This window comes from Erinaceus europaeus, chromosome 7, assembly GCF_950295315.1.
Source record: "Erinaceus europaeus chromosome 7, mEriEur2.1, whole genome shotgun sequence".
NCBI classification, from domain to species: domain Eukaryota; kingdom Metazoa; phylum Chordata; class Mammalia; order Eulipotyphla; family Erinaceidae; genus Erinaceus; species Erinaceus europaeus.
The window spans coordinates 78,633,287-78,653,598 of NC_080168.1; the positions used below are offsets into that span (position 1 = coordinate 78,633,287).

The 20,312-nt window shown below is 39.5% G+C and overlaps 1 protein-coding gene across 1 annotated transcript in view; it reads right to left on the bottom strand.

Moving 5' to 3' along the window:
- HTR2A (5-hydroxytryptamine receptor 2A) overlaps window positions 1-19,471 on the bottom strand; it is a 78,271-nt gene extending 58,800 nt beyond the window's left edge. Inside the window, exons 1-2 of the mRNA XM_007521214.3 lie at window positions 17,850-19,471; window positions 14,150-14,350 (exon numbers count right to left, since the gene is read on the bottom strand). Coding sequence (XP_007521276.1) covers window positions 14,150-14,350; window positions 17,850-18,264 — 616 coding nt within the window. The 5' untranslated portion in view covers window positions 18,265-19,471. The remainder of the gene's footprint in view (window positions 1-14,149; window positions 14,351-17,849) is intronic.
- Window positions 19,472-20,312: the final 841 nt, after the last annotated feature.

Genomic DNA, 20,312 nt, shown 5'->3' on the forward strand with positions numbered 1-20,312 from the left:
ACAAGTCAATCCAGGCAAGAGTGATCAGTAATTTGAAAAGTACCTAGAAAGGGGCCTCATAACATACTATATAGAATGGTTAAACCAAGTAGAAGAAATACTGGAGAAATGAACCAGGACAAGAGTTCAGCTAAAAGCCCCCCAAAGGGTGAAGCACAAAATAATGCGGTCAATATCCAAACACTAGTTAAGGAAATAATCACAGGACTGATTAAAGAGTTTGAAAGAATTGTAATCAGAAATGCAGAAACAAAAATGAGACTCTGGAATAAAACAATAATTATCTCAAGGTTATTAGAGAGCTGAAAGCTGAAATAGCTAAGCTTAGAACACAACTAGCTGAACAAGCTAAAACAGTATCAGAACAGGGTAACAAAATAGATGAACTCCAGAAAGCAGTAGAAGGGAGAGAGAATAGAATAAATGAGGCTGAAGACAGAATTAGCAAGATCAAGGATGTATTAGAGACAACTAAAAAAGAAGAGATATCAAAAAAGAAATTAAGAGATACTGAAAACAACAACAGAGACCTATGGGATGACTTCAGAAGAAACAATATACGCATTATTGGCTTACCAGAGGAAGAAAGAGAGGGAGGGGAAGAAAGCATTCTTCAGGACATAACAGCTGAGAACTTCTCTAGTTTAGACAACATCAAAGACACAAAAGGTTCTGGAAGCCCAGAGGGTCTCAAACAGAATTAACTCAGACTTAAAGACACCAAGACACATCCTATTTAGAATGGAAAGGAATAAGGATAAAGGGTCCTGAAGGCTGCAAGAGAAAAAACAGTCACCTACAGAGGAAAATCCATAAGATTAGCAGCAGATTTCTCCACACAAACACTACAGGCAGAAGAGAATGGCAAGATATCTATCGAGTGCCCAATGAGAAAGGAAAGATATTCCATGGGTTGGAAGAATTAACATAATCAAAATGAATATACTACCCTGAGCCATATACAAATTTAATGCTATCCCCATCAAGATCCCAAGCACATTTTTTAGGAGAATAGAAAAAAAATACCACAAATGTTTCTCTGGAACCAGAAAAAACCTAGAATTGCCAAAACAATTTTGAGAAGAAAGAACAGAACTAGAGGCATCACACTCCCAGATCTCAAATTGTATTATACGGCTATTGTAATCAAAACTGCTTGGTACTGGAACATGAATAGACATGAATGACCAATGGAATAGAATTGAAAGCCCAGAAGTAAGCCCCCACACCTATGCACATCTAATCTTTGACAAAGGTGCCCGAACTATTAAATGGGGAAAGCAAAGTCTCTTCAACATAAATGGTGTTGAAAAAATAGGTTGAAACATACAGAAGAATGAAACTGAACCACTATATTTCACCAAATACAAAAGTAAATTCCAGGTGGATCAAGGACTTGAATGTTAGACCAGAAACTATCAGATACTTAGAGGAAAATATTGGCAGAACTCTTTTCCACATACATTTCAAAGACATCTTCAATGAAACGAATCCAATTACAAAGAAGACTAAGGCAAGTGTAAACCTATGGGACTACATCAAATTAAAAAGCTTCTGCACAGCAAAAGAAAACACTGCCCAAAACAAGAGACCCCTCACAGAATGAGAGGAGGTCTTTACATGCCATGCATCAGACAAGAGACTAATAACCAGAATATATAAAGAGCTTGCCAAACTCAACAAAACAACAAATAACCCCATCCATCCAAAAATGGGGAGAAGACTTGGACAGAATATTCACCACAGAAGAGATCCAAAAGGCTGAGAAACACATGAAAAAAATGCTCCAAGTCTTTGATTGTCAGAGAAATGCAAATAAAGACAACAGTGAGATACCACTTCACTCCTGTGAGAATGTCATACATCAGAAAAGATAACAGCAGCAAATGCTGGAGAGGGTGTGGGGTCAAAGGAACCCTCCTTCACTGCTGGTGGGAATGTCAATTGGTCCAACCTCTGTGGAGAACAGTATGGAGAACTCTCAGAAGGCTAGAAATGGACCTACCCTATGATCCTGCAATTTTTCTCCTGGGGCTATATCCTAAGGAACCCAACACATACATCCAAAAATATCTGTGTACACATATGTTCTTAGTAGCACAATTTGTAGTAGCCAAAACCTGGAAGCAACCCAGGTGTCCAACAACAGATGAATGGCTGAACAAGTTGTGGTATATATACACAATGGAATACTACTCAACTATTAAAAATGGTGACCACTGTTTTCAGCTCATCTTGGATGGACCTTGAAAAATTCATGTTAAGTAAAATAAGTCAGAAACAGAAGATGAATATGGGATGATCTCACTCTCAGGCAGAAGTTGAAAAACAATATCAGAAGAGAGAAAACAAGTAGAACCTGAACTGGAATTGGCTCATTGCTCCAAAGTAAAAGACTCTGGGTTGGGTGGAGAAAACCGGTCCAAAAAGGATGACAGAGGACCTAGTGGGGGTTGTATTGTTATATGGAAAACTGGGAAATATTATGCATGTACAAACTATTGAATTTACTGTCAAATGTAAAGCATTAATTCCCCAATAAAGGAATTTAAAAAAATAAGGAAACAGCAAGGAGGATATGAAGGGAACTGATGATAACATAATGTTCAGATGACTCATTCTGCCTAATGACTTGGTGACAGCCTTTGCCTTCTTGGCTGTGTAACAGTGGTTTGGAGAAAGGAGATACCTGAATAGCCTACAGGTTTCTGACAGCCCTAGTCAGGAGATCGGCAGGAGATTGCTTTTTTTATGGAAGCTTTTCATCAGCTTTTAATGTTGCTAAGAGCAACAAAAGTCCCAGTCTTGCCCCTACCCATCTCCTACAAAGAATGACAAGTGAATGAACAAGGAAATGCACCATCATGAGGCATGCCAACTCAACATCCTGACAAAGGGTATAAAGCATTTCTTTTTATCATGGGATCATTTAGTGCCTCACTGGTTTCTAGTGGCCACAAAGCATTTTTTAAAAATTCTTATTGAAATGTGTTGTCTCTACAGTCTGTACAGAGAGAAGATGTCATTTTCTCAGGTTGAGCAACCTGTGAAAGATATACACCTGCAGACCTGCTTCACCACTTGTAAAACAACCCCCACTGCAGGTGGGAAGCCAGGGGCTTGAACCCCAATCCTCATACTGGTCCTTGTGCTTCGTGCCATGTGTCCTTAACCCAATGCGCTACTGGTGGCTCCCAACATATTTTTTAAATTTATTTTTATTTTATTGGATAGAGATTGAAATAGGCCTGAGCACACTGTCACTCTGAGACAGAGATAGAAATAGAGGAAGAGAACATGGAGAGGAAGAAATAATCTGCAGCATGGCTTCACCATGTGAAGCCATGAAATACCCTCTTACTTATGCATGACAGTTCTGAAGGGCAAAGACAGCCTCCCAAAGCATAGTCTTTCTATGATGTGCTCTACCACATGATGTTTATAAGTGTTTGGATTGGGTCAGGTGGGGTGTCCTCTCCCAGCTATATTTTCTGTGAATAGAGCAGGGAAATGATTGCTACATTTAGTAGACAAGAGAAATAGATGGAGACCAAGTGGTGGAATCTTTGTTTAGGGTAGTGACAGTATGACTAGCTACTTGAATTCTCGTTGTAGTAACTTAGCCTCTGTCCACATGATTGTGGGCATCCCATTCCTGGACACTGACCTACTCACTTGCAGGCCTGAGTGATACTCAGAGCTCCCTCCTAGATCTTTGGGTATGACAATGCAAAAAAAGATGAAGAAAGGGAGATGATTCATGTCTACCAGGAGAGAAATAAGATTAAAGAAGAATTGAGGGAAAGGCAAGTCTGGACTAATAAAGCTGTCTTGTTTTCTTTTTATATCCTGGTAGATGCTAACCTATAATGTGATCTCAAAAGTGATAGAAGAGAAAACAGCTAACCCAGTTTCATTCTATCCTACTTACTTTGAATCTCTGAAATTTACTTGTTAAACTGACACCTGGCAATAAAGGAATAGTCATAATCTTGAAGGATTCATTTTTTCAATATTTATTTATTTTCCTTTTTTGTTGCCCTTGTTTTTTATTGTTGCTATAGTTATTGTTGCTGTTACTGATGTCATCATTGTTAGATGGGACAGAGAGAAATGGAGAGAGATGGGGAAGATGGGGGGGAGAGAAAGATAGACACCTGTAGACCGGCTTCAACACCTGTGAAGTGCCTCCATTGCAGGGGGAGAGCCCAGGGCTCAAACCAGCGTCCTTAAGGGGGTCCTTGCACTTAGTGCCACCTATGCTTAACCCGCTGCACTACCGCTCAGCCCTTTTTTTTTTTTTTTTTTTTTTGCCTCCAGGGTTATCACTGGGGCTTGATGCCTGCACTATGAATTGACTGCATTATATTTTTTAAATTTATTTTTATTTTATTGGATAGAGATAGAAATAAAGAAAGAGGAGATAGGGAGAAATACTACACAGCACTGCTTCACCATGTGTGAAGCTTTCCCTCTTTGAGAACTGGGGACCTGAACCTGGATCCTTGCACATGGTCATGTGTATGCTCAACCAGGTGCACCACCACCCGGCCCCTCTAAATTCTAGAGGGAGGAACCTAAAGGGTTGAAGCTTCTCAGAGGCTTTTCTCCTTCCAATGGGAGCTGGGGACATGTGCCAGCACCAAGTCAGCAAACAGTACACCTTCCAGTGTGAAGTCCAGTTTGTTAAACAAATTTACTCTGACTTTTCTCAAGCATTCTTTTCAGCAGATAGAGTATGACAGAGTAAAACCAATAGATAGAGTAAAACCAAACATATATTTCACTATTGTGCCTCTTGCTTCTAAATTTGTATGCAACTTTTCAAGACCTGAGTGCTAAAACTTTAGTTATATTTATTTATACAATTTATTTAGTTCCGTAAAGAATTTGAAGCTGCTCAAAAACAGGAAAAATTGGACCAAAAAAAAAAAGTTTATAGACATGCAAGACAGAAGGTCTGGAAAGTTGACTTGTGTAGTTACATGTGATTCCAAGAAAATATTTTTTTCTCTAGAACAATTAGAAGTGAACAATTAAAATCATCTAAAGTGGCAGGAGAAAGCAGGTTTGCTGCTTCTAAGATCATAAAAAGGAACAAAAATGACCAAGAAAAACTAGAAAAATCAGAGTACTGAGGCATTCTAGCACTAAGATAATAATACTCTCAAATATTCTATAGATTAATGAGTAGGTTGGTCAAAAGGTCAGAAAAGAAGGTTCAGAAATAAACCCTGATACACATGGACATTCAGTAGTAGGTCACACAGGTGCATATCACATTAATAGACAAGTATAATAAATAGGCTTGGGGTAATAGGTAGCTGTAAAGAGAAAAAAACACTGGTTAAATTCTAAGTGGTAAAGACTAAATGTGTAAAACAAAACCATAAAAGCAATAAATAAAAATACATCAGAATTTCTTTATAAATCTGTAGTGGTAAAGGAAACTGTAATAATGAGTCAAAACGTAGAGTGAGTTCATGAGTTAGGGAGATAACACAGTGGTTGTGCCTTCGATTGTCATGTCTGAGAGTTCAAGGTCACAGTTTCTATCTCCAGCACTACCATAAGCCAGAGCTGAGCAGTGCTCTGCTCTTTTCTTCCTCCCTCCCTCCCTCCCTCCCTCCCTCCCTTCCTTCCTTCCTCCCTTCCTTCCTTCCTTCCTTCCTTCCTTCCTTCCTTCCTTCCTTCCTTCCTTCCTTTCTCTCTCTCATTCTTCTCTTCTCTTTCTTTCTTCTCTCTCTTTCTTTATTTCTTTCTTTTTAAAGATTTTATTTATTTATGAGAAAGATAGGAGGAGAGAAAGAACCAGATATCACTCTGGCACATTTGCTGTCGGGGATCGAACTCAGAACCTCATGCTTGAGAGTCCAAAGCTTTATCACTGCGCCACCTCCCGGACCACTCTTCTCTCTCGTTCTCACTAAAATAAGACTTTAAAAAGTTACAAGTTGTAAAAGAAAAATACTTAAGATTATATAAAGGTTATATATGTGAGGACAAAAAAACAAGCATTGTCAGATGACTGGTAGTGCATTAAGAATGCATAGCAGGCTAAGCCCTCATGGCCACTGCCTGGCCTCCTATTTGCCCATTTTCCCCCTATGCTTCTGCCTTCTCTTTCTTTCTGAGTAATACCTACTATTCTGAGTGTTCTTATTGCCCCCCTTCTCTCTCTGGGTCCTGATGGAATTGGAGTTCAGAAACCTCTGAGAGTATAGACCAAAATTCTTTAAAATTTTTTAAAATTATATTTATTTATTGGATAGAGACAGAAATCAAGAGGGAAGGGGATGATAGAGGGAGAGAGACAGAGACACCTACGGCCCTGCTTCACTGCTCACTGTTCTATGATACCCATCCTGGTAGCAGGAAATCTAAAAAAACAAATTTAGTGCAAGGAAACATGAATTATCTGTGCTAACAAATGACAAATTAAGGCCACCATGTGTCAGATTCCAGAAAACTCTTACAAGTAGCCACCACCTCCTCAAAGCCATGTCTCCCATGAGGGACGGGTATAAATATTTCATTCTTAGTCATCCAAAGCAGTTAGTTTATCATCATTGGAACAGTAATTATGACAAAACCATATAAATGTGTATAAGGGACAAACTAATAACCCAGACAATCTTTATACTTCCATCTTCTTGGCAAGTGTAGAGTGTTTCAAGTTTCCCAGCATCAGCACATGTATATCCCTTGTGCTCTTGCACACTTTACCAGAATGGGCTTGAGCCATGCATGCTACCCAAGACTTCATTTAGCATCATGAGTATTTATTTCTCCAGCAGGATATCAAGTATCTTCAACCCTTCATTTACCAGCTGTAAAATACTCTGTAATTTAGGTAAGAATAATATATACAGGAGCTAGGTGGTAACACAACTGGTTGAATGCACACATTATCATGTACAAGACCTGGGTTCAAGGCTCCAGCCCCCACCCACAGGGGGAAAACTTCACAAGTGGTGTAACAGTGCTATAGGCATCTCTCTCTCTCCTTCCCTCTCAATCGCTCTCTCTCTATAGACAATAAATAAATATTTAAAACTATATATATAACCATAACCCAGCCTTCCCACTTTTCTTCCATCACCCAAAATTGTGGCTTAAATAGTCCTTAATATTCAATGTGTAGGATAGAGCTTACAGTGGGATTTGGTAGGTCAAACTTTTAATAACTGTTAAGATATTGTCCAAGAACAAAAAGAATTCATGATCTGACCATATCTGGCACTGCATTTGAACCCACACTGAATATTTTCACTCATTTTAAATTTTGCCAAGCAAATAGGTAAATGGTGATAATGCATTATTGTTTTTTGTTTTCTTTTTTAATTTTTTTCTTTTATTTATTTACTGGATAGTAACAGAGAAATTGAGAGGGAAGGAGGAGATAGAGAAGGAGAGAGACAGAGACATCTGCAGTCCTGCTTCACCATTCCTGAAGCTTTTCCCCTACAGGTGGGGACCAGGGGCTCGAAAATGGGTCCTTCCACACTGAAATGTGTGTGCTCAATTAGGTGCGCCACTGTCTGGCTCCTTTTTTTTTCCTTTTTTTTTTTTTATACAACATCAAAGGAGGATATCTATTTAAAAAATTTTTTTTGTTGTTTATTTATTTTCCTTTCTGTTGCCCTTATTGTTTTTATTTTTGTAATTATTGCTATTGATGTCCTTGTTGTTGGATAGGACAGAGAAAAATGGAGAGAGGAGGGGAAGAGAGAAGGACACCTTCAGACCTGCTTCACCACTTGTGAAGTAACTCCCCTCCAGGTGGGGAGCCAGTGGCTCGAATGGGGACCCTTATGCCGGTCCTTGCGCTTTGTGCCACATGTGCTTAACCTGCTGTGCTACCACCCAACTCCCTGATTAGTTTTCAATTGAATGGTAATTATGGTTAGAGACTGAACATCTTTTTCATAAACTTTAGTGCCATTTCAAATGAATTATATGTGAATTACCTTATTTATTTATTTTTATTTGCCACAGGGGTTATTATTGGGGCTTGGTGACAGCATTATAAATCCAGCACTCCTGGTAGCCATTCCTCCCCCCTTTTTTCTATTTTAATTAATAAGACAGAAAAATTGAGACAGAAGGGGTGGCTAGATAGGGAGAAGAGGGGGATGAACCTGGGTCCTTGCATGTGATAATATGTGTGCTTAGCTGGGTGCACCCTACCAGGCCCGCCATGAATTACTTCTTCTTCTTAGACATTTTTTTGTTTATAAAAATGTAGGTGCTCGGGCCTGGGTGGTGGCGCACCTGGTTGAGTGCACATGTTACAGTGCACAAGGACCCAGGTTCGAGCCCCCGGTCCTCACCTGCAGGGGAAAAGCTTTGCAAGTGGTGAAGCAGGGCTGCAGGTGTCTCTCTGTGTCTCTCCCTCTCTGTCTCCCCCTTCCTCTCGACTTCTGGCTGTCTCTATCCAATAAATAAATAAAGATAATAAATAAAAAAATAAATAAAAATAAATAAAAATAAAAATAAATAAATAAATAAAAAAAGGAAAAAAAAGAAAAAAAATGTAGGTGCTCTTTGAACATTAGCAAAATTAATCCTTGGCCTATTATTCATAATATACATATACATACACATATATCTGTTTTTACTCATTGATATTAGCCATGTCAGTTTATTATTTTTCATAAATTAGGTTTATTTATATTTGATTTTATGATTTCTGTTTTTTACTTTCTTAAAAATATATATTACACTACTAGATTATTCTTAACATTTTAGAGATAGGTATGATTCAGAAAAAATGAAATAAAATTATTTAGTGGAATTACTATTTTAGATATATTAATAGAAATATCAGTGTACTAATAACTTTTTGGAGTGAGAATATAATCATAAAGTAATGGAAAAGACAAGTAGAAATAGAAACAAATTAGGACTTAATAGAGGAAGCAGACATCTTGCAAATTAGCAAATACATTAAATGGGAAAAAAGAAACTATTACAAAGAATGTATAGAAAACTAAAATAAGGGGAATAAAATGTTCATAGAAAACAGACTGAATTTCAGTATTAAAAGGTAGAGACTGCCAGATTTAGTTAAAAAATAAAACACCAGTAAGTGTACATACAGAAATATATATATATATATATATATATATATATATATATATATATATATATATATATATATATGGCAAAGAAGCAAAGATAAAGGCAGAAGAAAAGAAGCACTAGAAAACTTGAAACTGAAAGGAGAAGGCATGGTAATATTACTATCAAATAAAGCAGATTCAGTGCCCTAGAACCTTGTGTCTGGAGTTTAGCTAGGGCTACCAAGGCAGGAAGGATTTAAGATTGAACATTCTGGAGCAAAATACAGAGCCTCAGAGTAAGATGTTACCTTTCCCTTCAAGGCATTTACCAATTTGTTAGAGGAAGAGTCTGAGAGTGAGTAGCTAATAAAGTTAGCAGCTGTGTCCTACTGAGAGGATAAAAACTAGAATTCAAACTGCTTCAAAAAAGAAAAGTGCCTTGGGCTTTTATCTGGGATGGTGAAGAAACACACCTAAAGGTAAACTAAAGACAGGTCAGTATTAAAGTAAATTCAGCCCTTGACTGGTGGGGTGATTTATTCTTACTGCCTGCTAAAAGACTACTTTATGGAGGAAGAAACTCAGTATGGTCACCACATGTTTGTAAGCAAAGAAAAAAAAAGCAAAAATAAAAAAGTTTAGGGGAAAACTACATTTTAAAAGTTCTCTAGAAATAAGGCATATAGTTCCAGGGAGACCATAGTAATGACAAAAACAATAAACAGTAACAAAGTGTCAACATGGAATAAATTCTGAGTAAATAGAATTCTTATATTTTACAGGTTTTAAAAAGGTATATAGAGGGGCCTGGGAAGTGGCACAGTGGATGAAACATTAGACTCTCAACCATGAGATTCCTGGTTCGATCCCCTGGGTTGCATGTCCTCTCTTCTCTCTCTTTCTCATAATTAGATAAATAAGTGCACAGAATTAGAACCGAGGAACAAATTAAACAAAACCCAGTGGAAAATAAAGTAAAATAGTCTAATGATTTCATACTACCTAGGAAGTGGTAGAAACAATAATTTATACAGGGCCAAAGCTAAAAGTTGTATCACTAAATGGATTTAAAAAATAACTAACAAACTTAGGAAGGGGAAAAATGAACTGACAGACCTTGATTAGAAGAGAGACTAAAGACAGAGAGTTTTGTAAAAGTATACATTTAAACCCAAAGACCTGAGTTATATTAAATGTAAATGGAGTAAAAGTTCTAACTTCAGTGAGAAAAATTAACTACATTAAAACAAGCAAGCTTTTGTGCTGGCAAAATAGCCCACTTGACTACAGCACTTGTTATGCACACAACCCAGGTTGGAACTCTGTTCCTATCACACGGAAAGAAACTTTGGGGCTGTGGTGTTTTCTGTCCTCTCTCTGTTTCTACCTCTCTATCTGGAAGGAATCAACCTGGAGTAGTGAAGTCCCATACATGGGGAAAAAAATCAACAACAAAAAAAGCCAAACTTTTATGTGACTCACAAGAAATAGATTTTTAAATATTAAGTTAGAAGTTTCATCATAATAGAAGTAAGATATGTGTAAGAAATATAACTAAGAGAAAACTCGCAGAGTTTTCTAATGTTATGCTAATACCATATGATACAGACTTTTAAGACAAGAATCATTGTATTTAATAATAAAGCAATCATTATAAAATATTGCATCTTAAGATTTGTATGCACCTAGTAACCTGAGATGAGGTGGAAAATATGTGATTCTGTGTCTATTCATAATAAAAACTTAAAAAAGAAAATATAAGTGAAATAATTATTACACAGGTTAGATATCAAATTAAAAATGTCATTTGAAAAGGCATTAGGGCTAAAGTTTTGAACCATATTTTCCATATCCTTTTAGGAACTTTCCTATTTAAGTATTTCAGGTCTACAGGGCAGGAACAACCCCCCCCCCTCCCAAATTTAATGAGGCTAGAGAAAGAAACCTTGTAAGACTAAGAAGAACAAATAACGTAGTCATCCATAGCTAATCTCCTTTATCACTATATTCCAGGAATGCAGTGGCAGTGCAGTATTTGTAAATTCATTAAGAATTAGATATTGATAAATGGAAAATTTGATCATATCAATGGGTACTGATATAGCTTTAATAATTGGTAGAAGAAATCAAGTTAGACTTCATATGTACCCTCTACCAAGGGCCTACATATAAAGCAATGTCAACAAACAAAATAAGGGATGAATGCAGTAGGAGAAAATTCAGTAGAATAATTGTGCTAAGTTTCTAAAGGCTTTCAATTACAACTAATTTCAAAAATATTTTATTGATTTATTGATTGACTGGGTTGAGACAGAGAAATCATGGTAGAAGGGGAGATAGAAAAAGAGAAGGCAGAGGGGTGGGGGGAGGGAGGTGAGGGGAAGAGGAGGAGGGGGAGGGAGTCCTATAGCATTGTTTCACTGCTTGTGAAACTTTCCCCCTGCAGGTGGGTACCAGGATGTTGAATCCAGGTCTTTGCACATGGTAACATGTGTACTCAGTTGGGTGTGTCACTGAATGGCCCATAATCTTTTAAATTTCCTCACTGTCCTTCCTTGGTTATATATCTATCTCACAGACTGGTAGTCTAGAATCTTTTTAATCCTCCCCTCCCCCTGTTTCCTTATCTAGTTTTTTTATATCTTATTGTAAGCAATTTCTAAAAGTGTATTTTATTCATATTCATGTATCCACAAAGTAGTAGCAACACAGTAAATGTTTGACCAGATGGATAAATTGGGTCTCTGACTAGTACCTCCAAACCATTCTGGCCTCCTTGCCTCTTGAAGAGACAGCTAGGGGAGTGGGAGCCAGATTCCTATTGGGATCTAGAAAGAACATGGGTTAGGGAGTGAAAATGATCCAGGTTGACTTCTACTCAGGAGCTCTGTACACTATTAGGCTGTAATCATTGCTCAGAAATACCCATAACTACTGTTACCACTATTAAGCTTGGTGGAGGGGTAGGTATGGCTGTGATGGTGAAAGTTAAGTGTCTGTCCCAGTATCTGTCTCACCAGTGGGGCATATACTACAAGAAGAAACCACAGTAAAGTTGACAATAGTTTGGCTTCATTTGCACAACTGCATCTTCTGCTAATTGTACCCTCTGCTTTGATAGTCAGTCTTACAGTCAGTTCTCAGTTCAGGCTTTTCCTTAGTATCACTTACAATGGGTCCAACTACATCAGCATGTTCCCCATGAGTTCTTACTGCAACTGAGACTAAGACCCACTAGATCTTAATTCTCTTCCTCCTAGTAGAGTGAGTTCAAGGTTGCATAGGCCCAGAAACCACAAGCAATTGGGTGAGCAAAGAACATACTACGTAAGGAATATGGTTTCTTCATCACTAAGAGCACTGCTTGTGCTAGAAGCTTAGAGTTGGATAGGTGACCAACAAGTCTCAAAGCCCATTAAACTCTAATCTCCTAACCTGTCAAATAAGTACACTATATCTACCTCAAACTGTAATAAGAAACTTATGTTGGACAATAGACAAGACATCAAAAAATTTGAAAATCATAGGAATGTACCATTTATTGGTTCACTCACAATCTAAAATCTTCACTGTGCAGCTTACTAGTTGTGGGGCCTTGCACAAGTCAGTTAATTCTCTCTCTCTCTCTTTCTCTCTCTCTCTCCCCCTCTGTGTGTGTGTGTGTTGGGGCCGGGTGTGGGGGTTTGAGGTCCCAGGACCTTGAATATGCAGTTTCTCTGCTCCTGGGGTGACTTTTAAAAAAAATACCTTTTTTTTTTTTTTGTAAATCCATATTTATTTATTGGCTAGATATAGCCAGAAATTGAGAAGGAAGGGGGTTATAAAGAGGAAGAGAGACAGAGAGACACCTGCAGCCCTACTTCATCACTTGTGAAGCTTTCCCCCTGCAGGTGGGGACTGGAGACTTGAACCTGGCTCCTTGTGCTCTATAACATGTGCGCTCAACCAGGTGTGCCACCACCTGTCCCCCTGGGGTCACTTTTGTATTTTATTTTTTATTTCAGAGGTCATGAAAAGAGGAAACAGAAGGAGTGTCATTATAACACTGATCTACCTCTGTGGAGCTGCTATAGTGTCATGGTGCTCCGTGTGGTGTCTGGGTATGAACCTGGAATTTTGCACTCAGTAAAGTGCTTGTTTCACTGGCTGAACTGTTTGATTTAATTTTTAATTATTAAAAAAATGTAGCTAGCCCCCACACAAACCCTTAATTTTAAACTGCCATCATGTCCTGAATTTTCTCATGCTAGCTGATAGTGGTACCTACATGGCCACAAACAGATGCAGCGTTTCTGTCTGCAAAAACTTTGCCACTTGAAGACAGACCCCATGAATATTTGATTATAAACCAAACCTGCTGAGGTAACAGTTACAATTGACTTAGCTCCCTGGAACTGCCCTGTTAACTTCCATTACCTGGAATTTTCAGACTAGACTGTTGGGTGACAGAAGATATCAATATTGGCAAGAGGTAAATGTGTAATCAACGTGAGGGAGGCAGGTTGATATCCTGTGCTGTCCTAACAGGAAGGGTGTCAGAGACACTGACTAGCCTGACATGTCCTTACCCCTGAGCAAGTTCTGCCACCTTCCTCCTCCCCCTCTGACTTTGAGTACCTGGTTGTTTTTTAGACCTCAGAAACTCACATATTGGGTGTGTGTGTGTGTGTGTGTGTGTGTGTGTGTGTGTGTGTGTGTGTATGTTTAGATGTTTAGGTATGTTCTCTGGGAAATTTAAAGTTTAGGCCTATTCTCTGGGAAATTTAAGAATTAAAGTGGTAAATCTGAAATACAGAGGTTGGGGGGAGTTTTTGGGACTGAGTTTATGGCCATTAGAGGCAGGTTTGATTCTGTTGGTATAAGTAATTTTTACCTGTGCAAAACAGTACACATTTGTATCCTCAGTAGCACTAATAGACTGGGCTTTCATAAGGCAAATCTGATAATTGGCATTTTGTACCATTATCTTGTAGCAAAGAAAACAGATTAAGGTAGACAGGTTCCAGTGCAACAAAACATTAAGTCTTTTGGGAAGGCATGGAGTGCCATTTGAAGTGAGATCCAGAAATAGTGTTCCCACTTACCTACTGATATGGTCCAAACTGCTATTATTTTCAAAAAAGCCTTTGTTCTGGAGTTGAATCGGCTGTGGTGTATGGGGTTCTGGATGGCAACATAGCGGTCCAGAGAAATGGCACAGAGATGCATGATGGAGGCCGTGGAGAAGAGCACATCCAGATAAATCCAGACAGCACAGAGTTTGCTGGGCAGAGGCCACCGGTAACCTGCAGTGCAGAAAGTTGGCATGAGTGTATAGATAGCCTTGTACCTCCTCTGGTGTGTGGATTACACCCTGTGATAGCAGCTCTGATTCTGGGAGATGGCCCAGGTAGCATCATAGGGCAGCACAAGCCATTTTTAGTATTTCAGATATGGTGAATAGCAACTGTACTTATTATATACAATTGTACTGGCTGACAAAGCTTTGCACATTTGATGTGGCTGGGATTTATATAGCAGTGTGTTTACCCCCTTCCTTTAAATTTTTTTTTATTTATAAAAAGAAAACATTGACTAAACGATAGGATAAGAGGGGTATAACTTCACACAATACCTACTACCAAAACTCTGTATCCCATCCCCTTCCCTGATAGCCTTCCAATTTTATTCTTTAACCCTCTGAGAGTATGGTCATTGTGGGATACAGAAGGTAGAAGGTTTGGCTTCTGTAATTGCTTCCCCACTGAACATGGGTGTTGACAGGTCGATTTATACTCCCAGCCTGTCTTTCTCTTTCCCTACTGGGGAAGGGCTCTGGGAAAGCAGAACTCCAGGACACATTGGTGGGGTTGTCTGTCCTCCTTTTAATGACTTAGAGTAGAACTGTACTATTTGGAGGACCTCTCTGGAAGCTTGTCACACACGCATGCACCATCACTGTGTGTCACACATCTCTTAGAGATTGTGGCTTCCCTGAGGTTACCTCTTTATCAGGGTCGTTGTTCTAATAGCCCAGTCTCCCACAGTGATGGCATTTAGTATCCTCTTAATAAATGCTATTGGTATAAAGTTCAAATAATTAGATAATTTGATTGGGGTTTGTTTATTATGAAAAGGAGAGATAATTATATAATAATACTTTGAATTTTATTATTATTATTATTTTACCAGAGCACTGCTCAGCTTTGGTTTCTGGTGGTATTGGGGGTTGAACCTGGGAATTTGGAGCATCAGGCAAAAAAAGGTCATTTTCATAACCAATCTATTTCCCTGCCCTCTAATGCTTTGGCTTTTAAACTCAAATTCGGAGGAAGGCAGGAGATGGAAAAAAAAAAAACTGAAGAAAAGCAGGGTGTTCTTCTAAGAATCACTGCAGGGCAGTGGTTTCAAACTTAAGCATCAGTTTCTCCTAGATGGCTTCTTAAAATGAAATCACAGGATCCTACTCAGGAGGTCCTAATTCTGTCAGTCTGCAGTGGGCAGGTAAATTTTCGTTTTTTTTTTTGCCCCCAGGGTTATTGCTGGGGCTTGGTGCCTGCACTACTCCTGGATGCCATTTCCCCCCATTTTTGTCGCCCTTGTTGTTGGGTAGGACAGAGAGAAATGGAGAGAGGAGGGGCAGACAGGGGGAGAGAAAGATAAACACCTATAGACCTGCTTCATTGCTTGTGAAGAGACTCCCCTGTAGGTAGGGAGCCAGGGGCTCAAACCAGAATCCTTACCCTGGTCCTTGCACTTCATGCCATGTGCACTTAACCTGCTGCAATACTGCCTGCCCTCCCCCGCCCCCGAAATTTTCATTTCTAATGTGTTCCAAGGTGGTAGAAATCCAGAGAGCACATTTTTTCAGCTTCTGTTTGAGGCACTGGTTCTCAGCCCTGGTTGTAAGCTAGAATTATTTGGACAGTTTTCCTCTAGTTCTTGACACACAATAGGATGTACAGTGGCAGATCCCTAACATTAGAATGTTTTAAAGCCCACCTCCCCCTTCCAGTATAAAGAGCACTATAGTAGGTTGCCTACCCTGGGAGGAGGAGAATGTCTCACAGGCAATGTATTGTAGTTTGGTTTTTGGAGAGAGATCACAGTAGTGAGCATTTGTGGTAGATTTGTATACATGAGAAAAATCACAAAGACCCTTTCCTTCAGGATGGTCCAGACGGACAGGAGACACTCAAACACATTCTCAAGACCAAAATACCACCAACAACATAGAGGAGAATAAAGGGTGCAGCATAAAAACTCAACTAGCTGTCTTTCACTCTAGTTATTTGTAAACAGCATAAACTAAAATGAGAGCTCTTTCCTTAGCAGTGCCAGGGGGAAGTCATGCTCAGCCTGGTCGGAACTGATGTAGTCGATTGCATTTTTTTTTCTTTCTGCAATGAGGTAGCCTTGGCTGGAATCCAGGTTTCTGCGGAGGGGATAAGGATGGTGTATTTTCTGGCTCATCTGAGTAGAAAGGGAGGGCCAGCTCAGAGAAACTCCCTCCGAACAGGCTATGCAAGGAGTATCTGCCACTAGAGGGTGACATTGCATCCTGAAAGGAGGGAGATTCCCAGCTGGTCCCCTGCAAGCAGGTGCCTGCCACCAACTCAGGCTGTGTGGCTTTCGTTCCTGAACAGGTCCATTGGGAGTCAGCTCCTACTCCCAGACTTTGCCTTTGAGGGGGTCGAAGGGGTGTGGCAAGCCTTTCTAGAATGTCTGGGAAATGACAGTGAATTTAATGAAATCATCCTGCTGTGACATTTGAATGGTCAAGTGGCAGCTGACCTTGCAGTGAGCCAATAACCCTGTGCAAACTGGCGCCAGCTGTCTCCCTTGTTCAGATCTTTCCTCTTTCACACTCTTCAGGGGGTGGTTTTTATTACTGTATTTATTTACATTTTTAGCCCCCTAAAATTTGGTCAGAAAAGTCCCCTTTTAAAGACAGCATTCATAAACTGTTTCTAGTTCTGGAAACTACTGATCCACCATTTCAATCAGTAGTTTCAATTGTCTTCTTTTAAAAGGAGAAATATCACCTGGATTACTCATAATTAGGAAAGAATATCACATTCTGCTTCCTGCTGAAGTCATCCTAATGTTTGCTGACTTGCTGAGATATCTGACTGTTTCAAACTCTGCTGAGAAGAAAGCAAGATTAATCTCTTCCACTTTTGTTTTCCATTTTCCCCCACACCAGAGGAGTTGATGCATATGCATTTTTAGAGTTGGATGGGGGTTGGCAATGGAGAGGCATGACTCCAAATTAGCTTTTCTGGGCAGGGGACAATTAAAGTTGTAGTATTTCATTTATTATAATGGAGACTCTGTATATCTTAACATTAAATCCAGGAGCCACTGAAATATCTGAAATCACTGAAAATATCTCAAGATATTTGGAAATGTTTTACCACTCCATTAGAAGTGCTGAAAACTGTGTGACAATGATAAAAACTGTTCTGCCCTGAAGGCTGGGGCATTTGGGAACTTAAAGGAGAAAAAATTAAGTAAATTTAGAAAGGTGGGCAAGTTACTCTTTTATGATTATCTTGGATCATTTGTAAACATTTCTGCCTAAAATGGCATGTTTCAAAACAAAAAATTCTCCAGTGAGCACAGCTAGTAAGCTGTCTTTTATATGTGAAACTCCATCAGAGTGAAATTTAAGTAACTAGTACACCCTTGTCTATAAACAAAGCTTTGCACTTAGTTTGTCCCCAAGCCCCAGCTCATCTGCTAATGACATGCACATGCTTCTTATTACCAGTGTGAATACAGCCAGGAAGTAATGCCACTCACCATATAGGATGGTTAACATGGACACGGGCATGACAAGGAAACCCAGCAGCATATCAGCTATGGCAAGTGACATCAGGAAGTAGTTGGTGGCATTCTGCAGCTTTTTCTCTAGAGACACTGCCATGATGACAAGTATGTTCCCAGCAATGGTTAGAATAATCACTACAGTTGTCAACAAGGCAGACCAGTTTTTCTCCTGGAGTTGAAGTAAGGAGAAGCATGGTGGTGAGTGACAGCCCTCACAGGAAAGGTTGGTTCGATTTTCCGAGTCCACGGTCCAGTTAAATGCATCAGAAGTGTTAACTTCTCCTCCCGAATTAAAGTCCTTGCTGTAGAGCCGTGTGTCATCATTTAATTGCATTAGTGAGTTCGTAGGTGAGCTTAGAGAAGTATTTTCTTCACAAAGAATATCCATTTCCAAGCTGGGACGTGCAGCAGATGAAGTGTACAAAAACTAGCAAGTTACAGGCTGTGCTGGCCATCCATCTTTATAAAGTCTGAACACGCTGTTACTCTGATGCTGGTTACATGCTGGGGTCCTTCTGCTGCCTTTCTTTCTTGCATTATTATAATAGTAGCTAGAGACGTGCAGTGGCCCTTTATACTTCCTTCCTTTGCAATTTTAGTCCGGTCCACTATTTGGTGTCATTGTATTCTCCCCAGTAAGGTCAGGAAAGCAATATGAACTTTTAGCATAGAGATTGCAGAGTTTTGAGAATTTGGGGAGAAAACTGTGATCTAGTCATAAAAAAAAAGTTTTGTAACTACCAGGAATCTCCACTATCTCTCATTCTGTTGGTTCTGGTGATTACACTAGTTTAACCACAGTAGTATTAAAATAGCATGCTGCCCAATACAGAGGGGCTGTGTGCATTCTATATTAAGAAAGTCAATTAAAAATGCATTCAGTGTTAATCCCATAGAAATAGGATGTACTTTGGGCTATAGTGCTCAGTCAGTCTTGGGCTGAATTGCCACAGCTGCTGCCAGGAATTCCAGCTTGTGTTATGTTGCTTAGTTAACAAAAGGGAAAAAAAAGTCTTAAGCAAAGATTAGCAGCCAACTTTCCACACTAGAAATTCTCATTGAAATGATTACATTTTGGCCAAGCATGACTTCCAGCCAGGAAGAAAATTACACAGCAATAAAACACAGCAGCATGAGAAAACAGGAACTTACATTCTTCTTCAGGGTCCACATGTTAGACATTCTTCACTCTTCTGTAATCCATTCCATCGCTCGTTATAATTAAGCAGTTAGAGTGCCCCTTTTCCTTGAGCTTCCACCAGCATAATAGGAGACTAATTTGATTTCTGTTTTTGCTGACTTCAGAAACTGCATGCAATAAGAGTCAAACCAGCTCCGGTGCGGTACTGTGAGGTCCTTGCTGGCTTCCTCTGCTCCCACTCGGCTGGGCTACTCCCTCTCCAGGCAGATGGCTTGCCTTAGCCAGGCACACACTGAGAAATCATTTGCGAGCCCCTCTCAAAGTCACACAAAAGAAAGCATACAGGAAAGTAGGAAGAGCTGCCTGCATCAAGGGACTCGTGGTTTCCACGGGGATGGACTAGCTTTCAGGCTGCTTGTTCATTTCATCAAAACTCCCTTTCTCTGTATGTCATAAACTGAAAGGTGGCAATAGCTACAGAGGGTGGACCAAACAGCCTGTTTCGCTCTGCTTTTCTTCTCTTCTCTTCTCTTCTCTCTTCTTCTCTTCTCTTCTCTTCTCTTCTCTCCTCTTCTCTCTCTTCCTCTCTCTCTCTCTCCCCTTCTTCATGCTAACACTGAGAAGTTTTACTTTGTTTTTGAAAGTAAGAAATCCTCCCTTTTTTTCCAGATTCCCAAGGCAAGTAAGCCACATTAATATATATATATATATATATATATATATATATATATATATATATATACATATATGGAGAAAATAGCATATTCTGGGAGCACTGTGTGTGGTTCTTTGCCCAGTATCTATAGTGCTTCTGCCTAAAGTGGTATTTTTCTTTCTTCTTCCTTTTTTTTTTGCCTCAAGGTTATCGCTAGGGCTTGGCGCCTTCACTACGAATCCACTGCTCCTGTAAGGCTATTTTTCCCATTTTTGTTGCTCTTATTGTTATTGCTATTGGATAGGACAGAGAGAAACTGAGAGAGGAGGGAAAGACAGAGAAGGGGAGGAAGAGAAATACAGACACCTGTAGACCTGCTTCACTGCTTATGAAGCAACCCCCCCACAGGTGGGGAGCTGGGGGGCTCTAGCCGGGGTTCTTGTGCTTCATGCTATATTCGCTTAACCTATGCCTACTGCCCAGTCCCCAGGTGGAATAATTCTGACACCTGCCTGTGAGTTGGATTCAGGATGGCAAAGTTGATATTGGTGATAAGTCTGATAAATTACTAGTCCCATTTTAATTATTGAGCCCACTATTCAAATAGCTTAACTTCAGCAGAACTAAATGAAGATCTCAA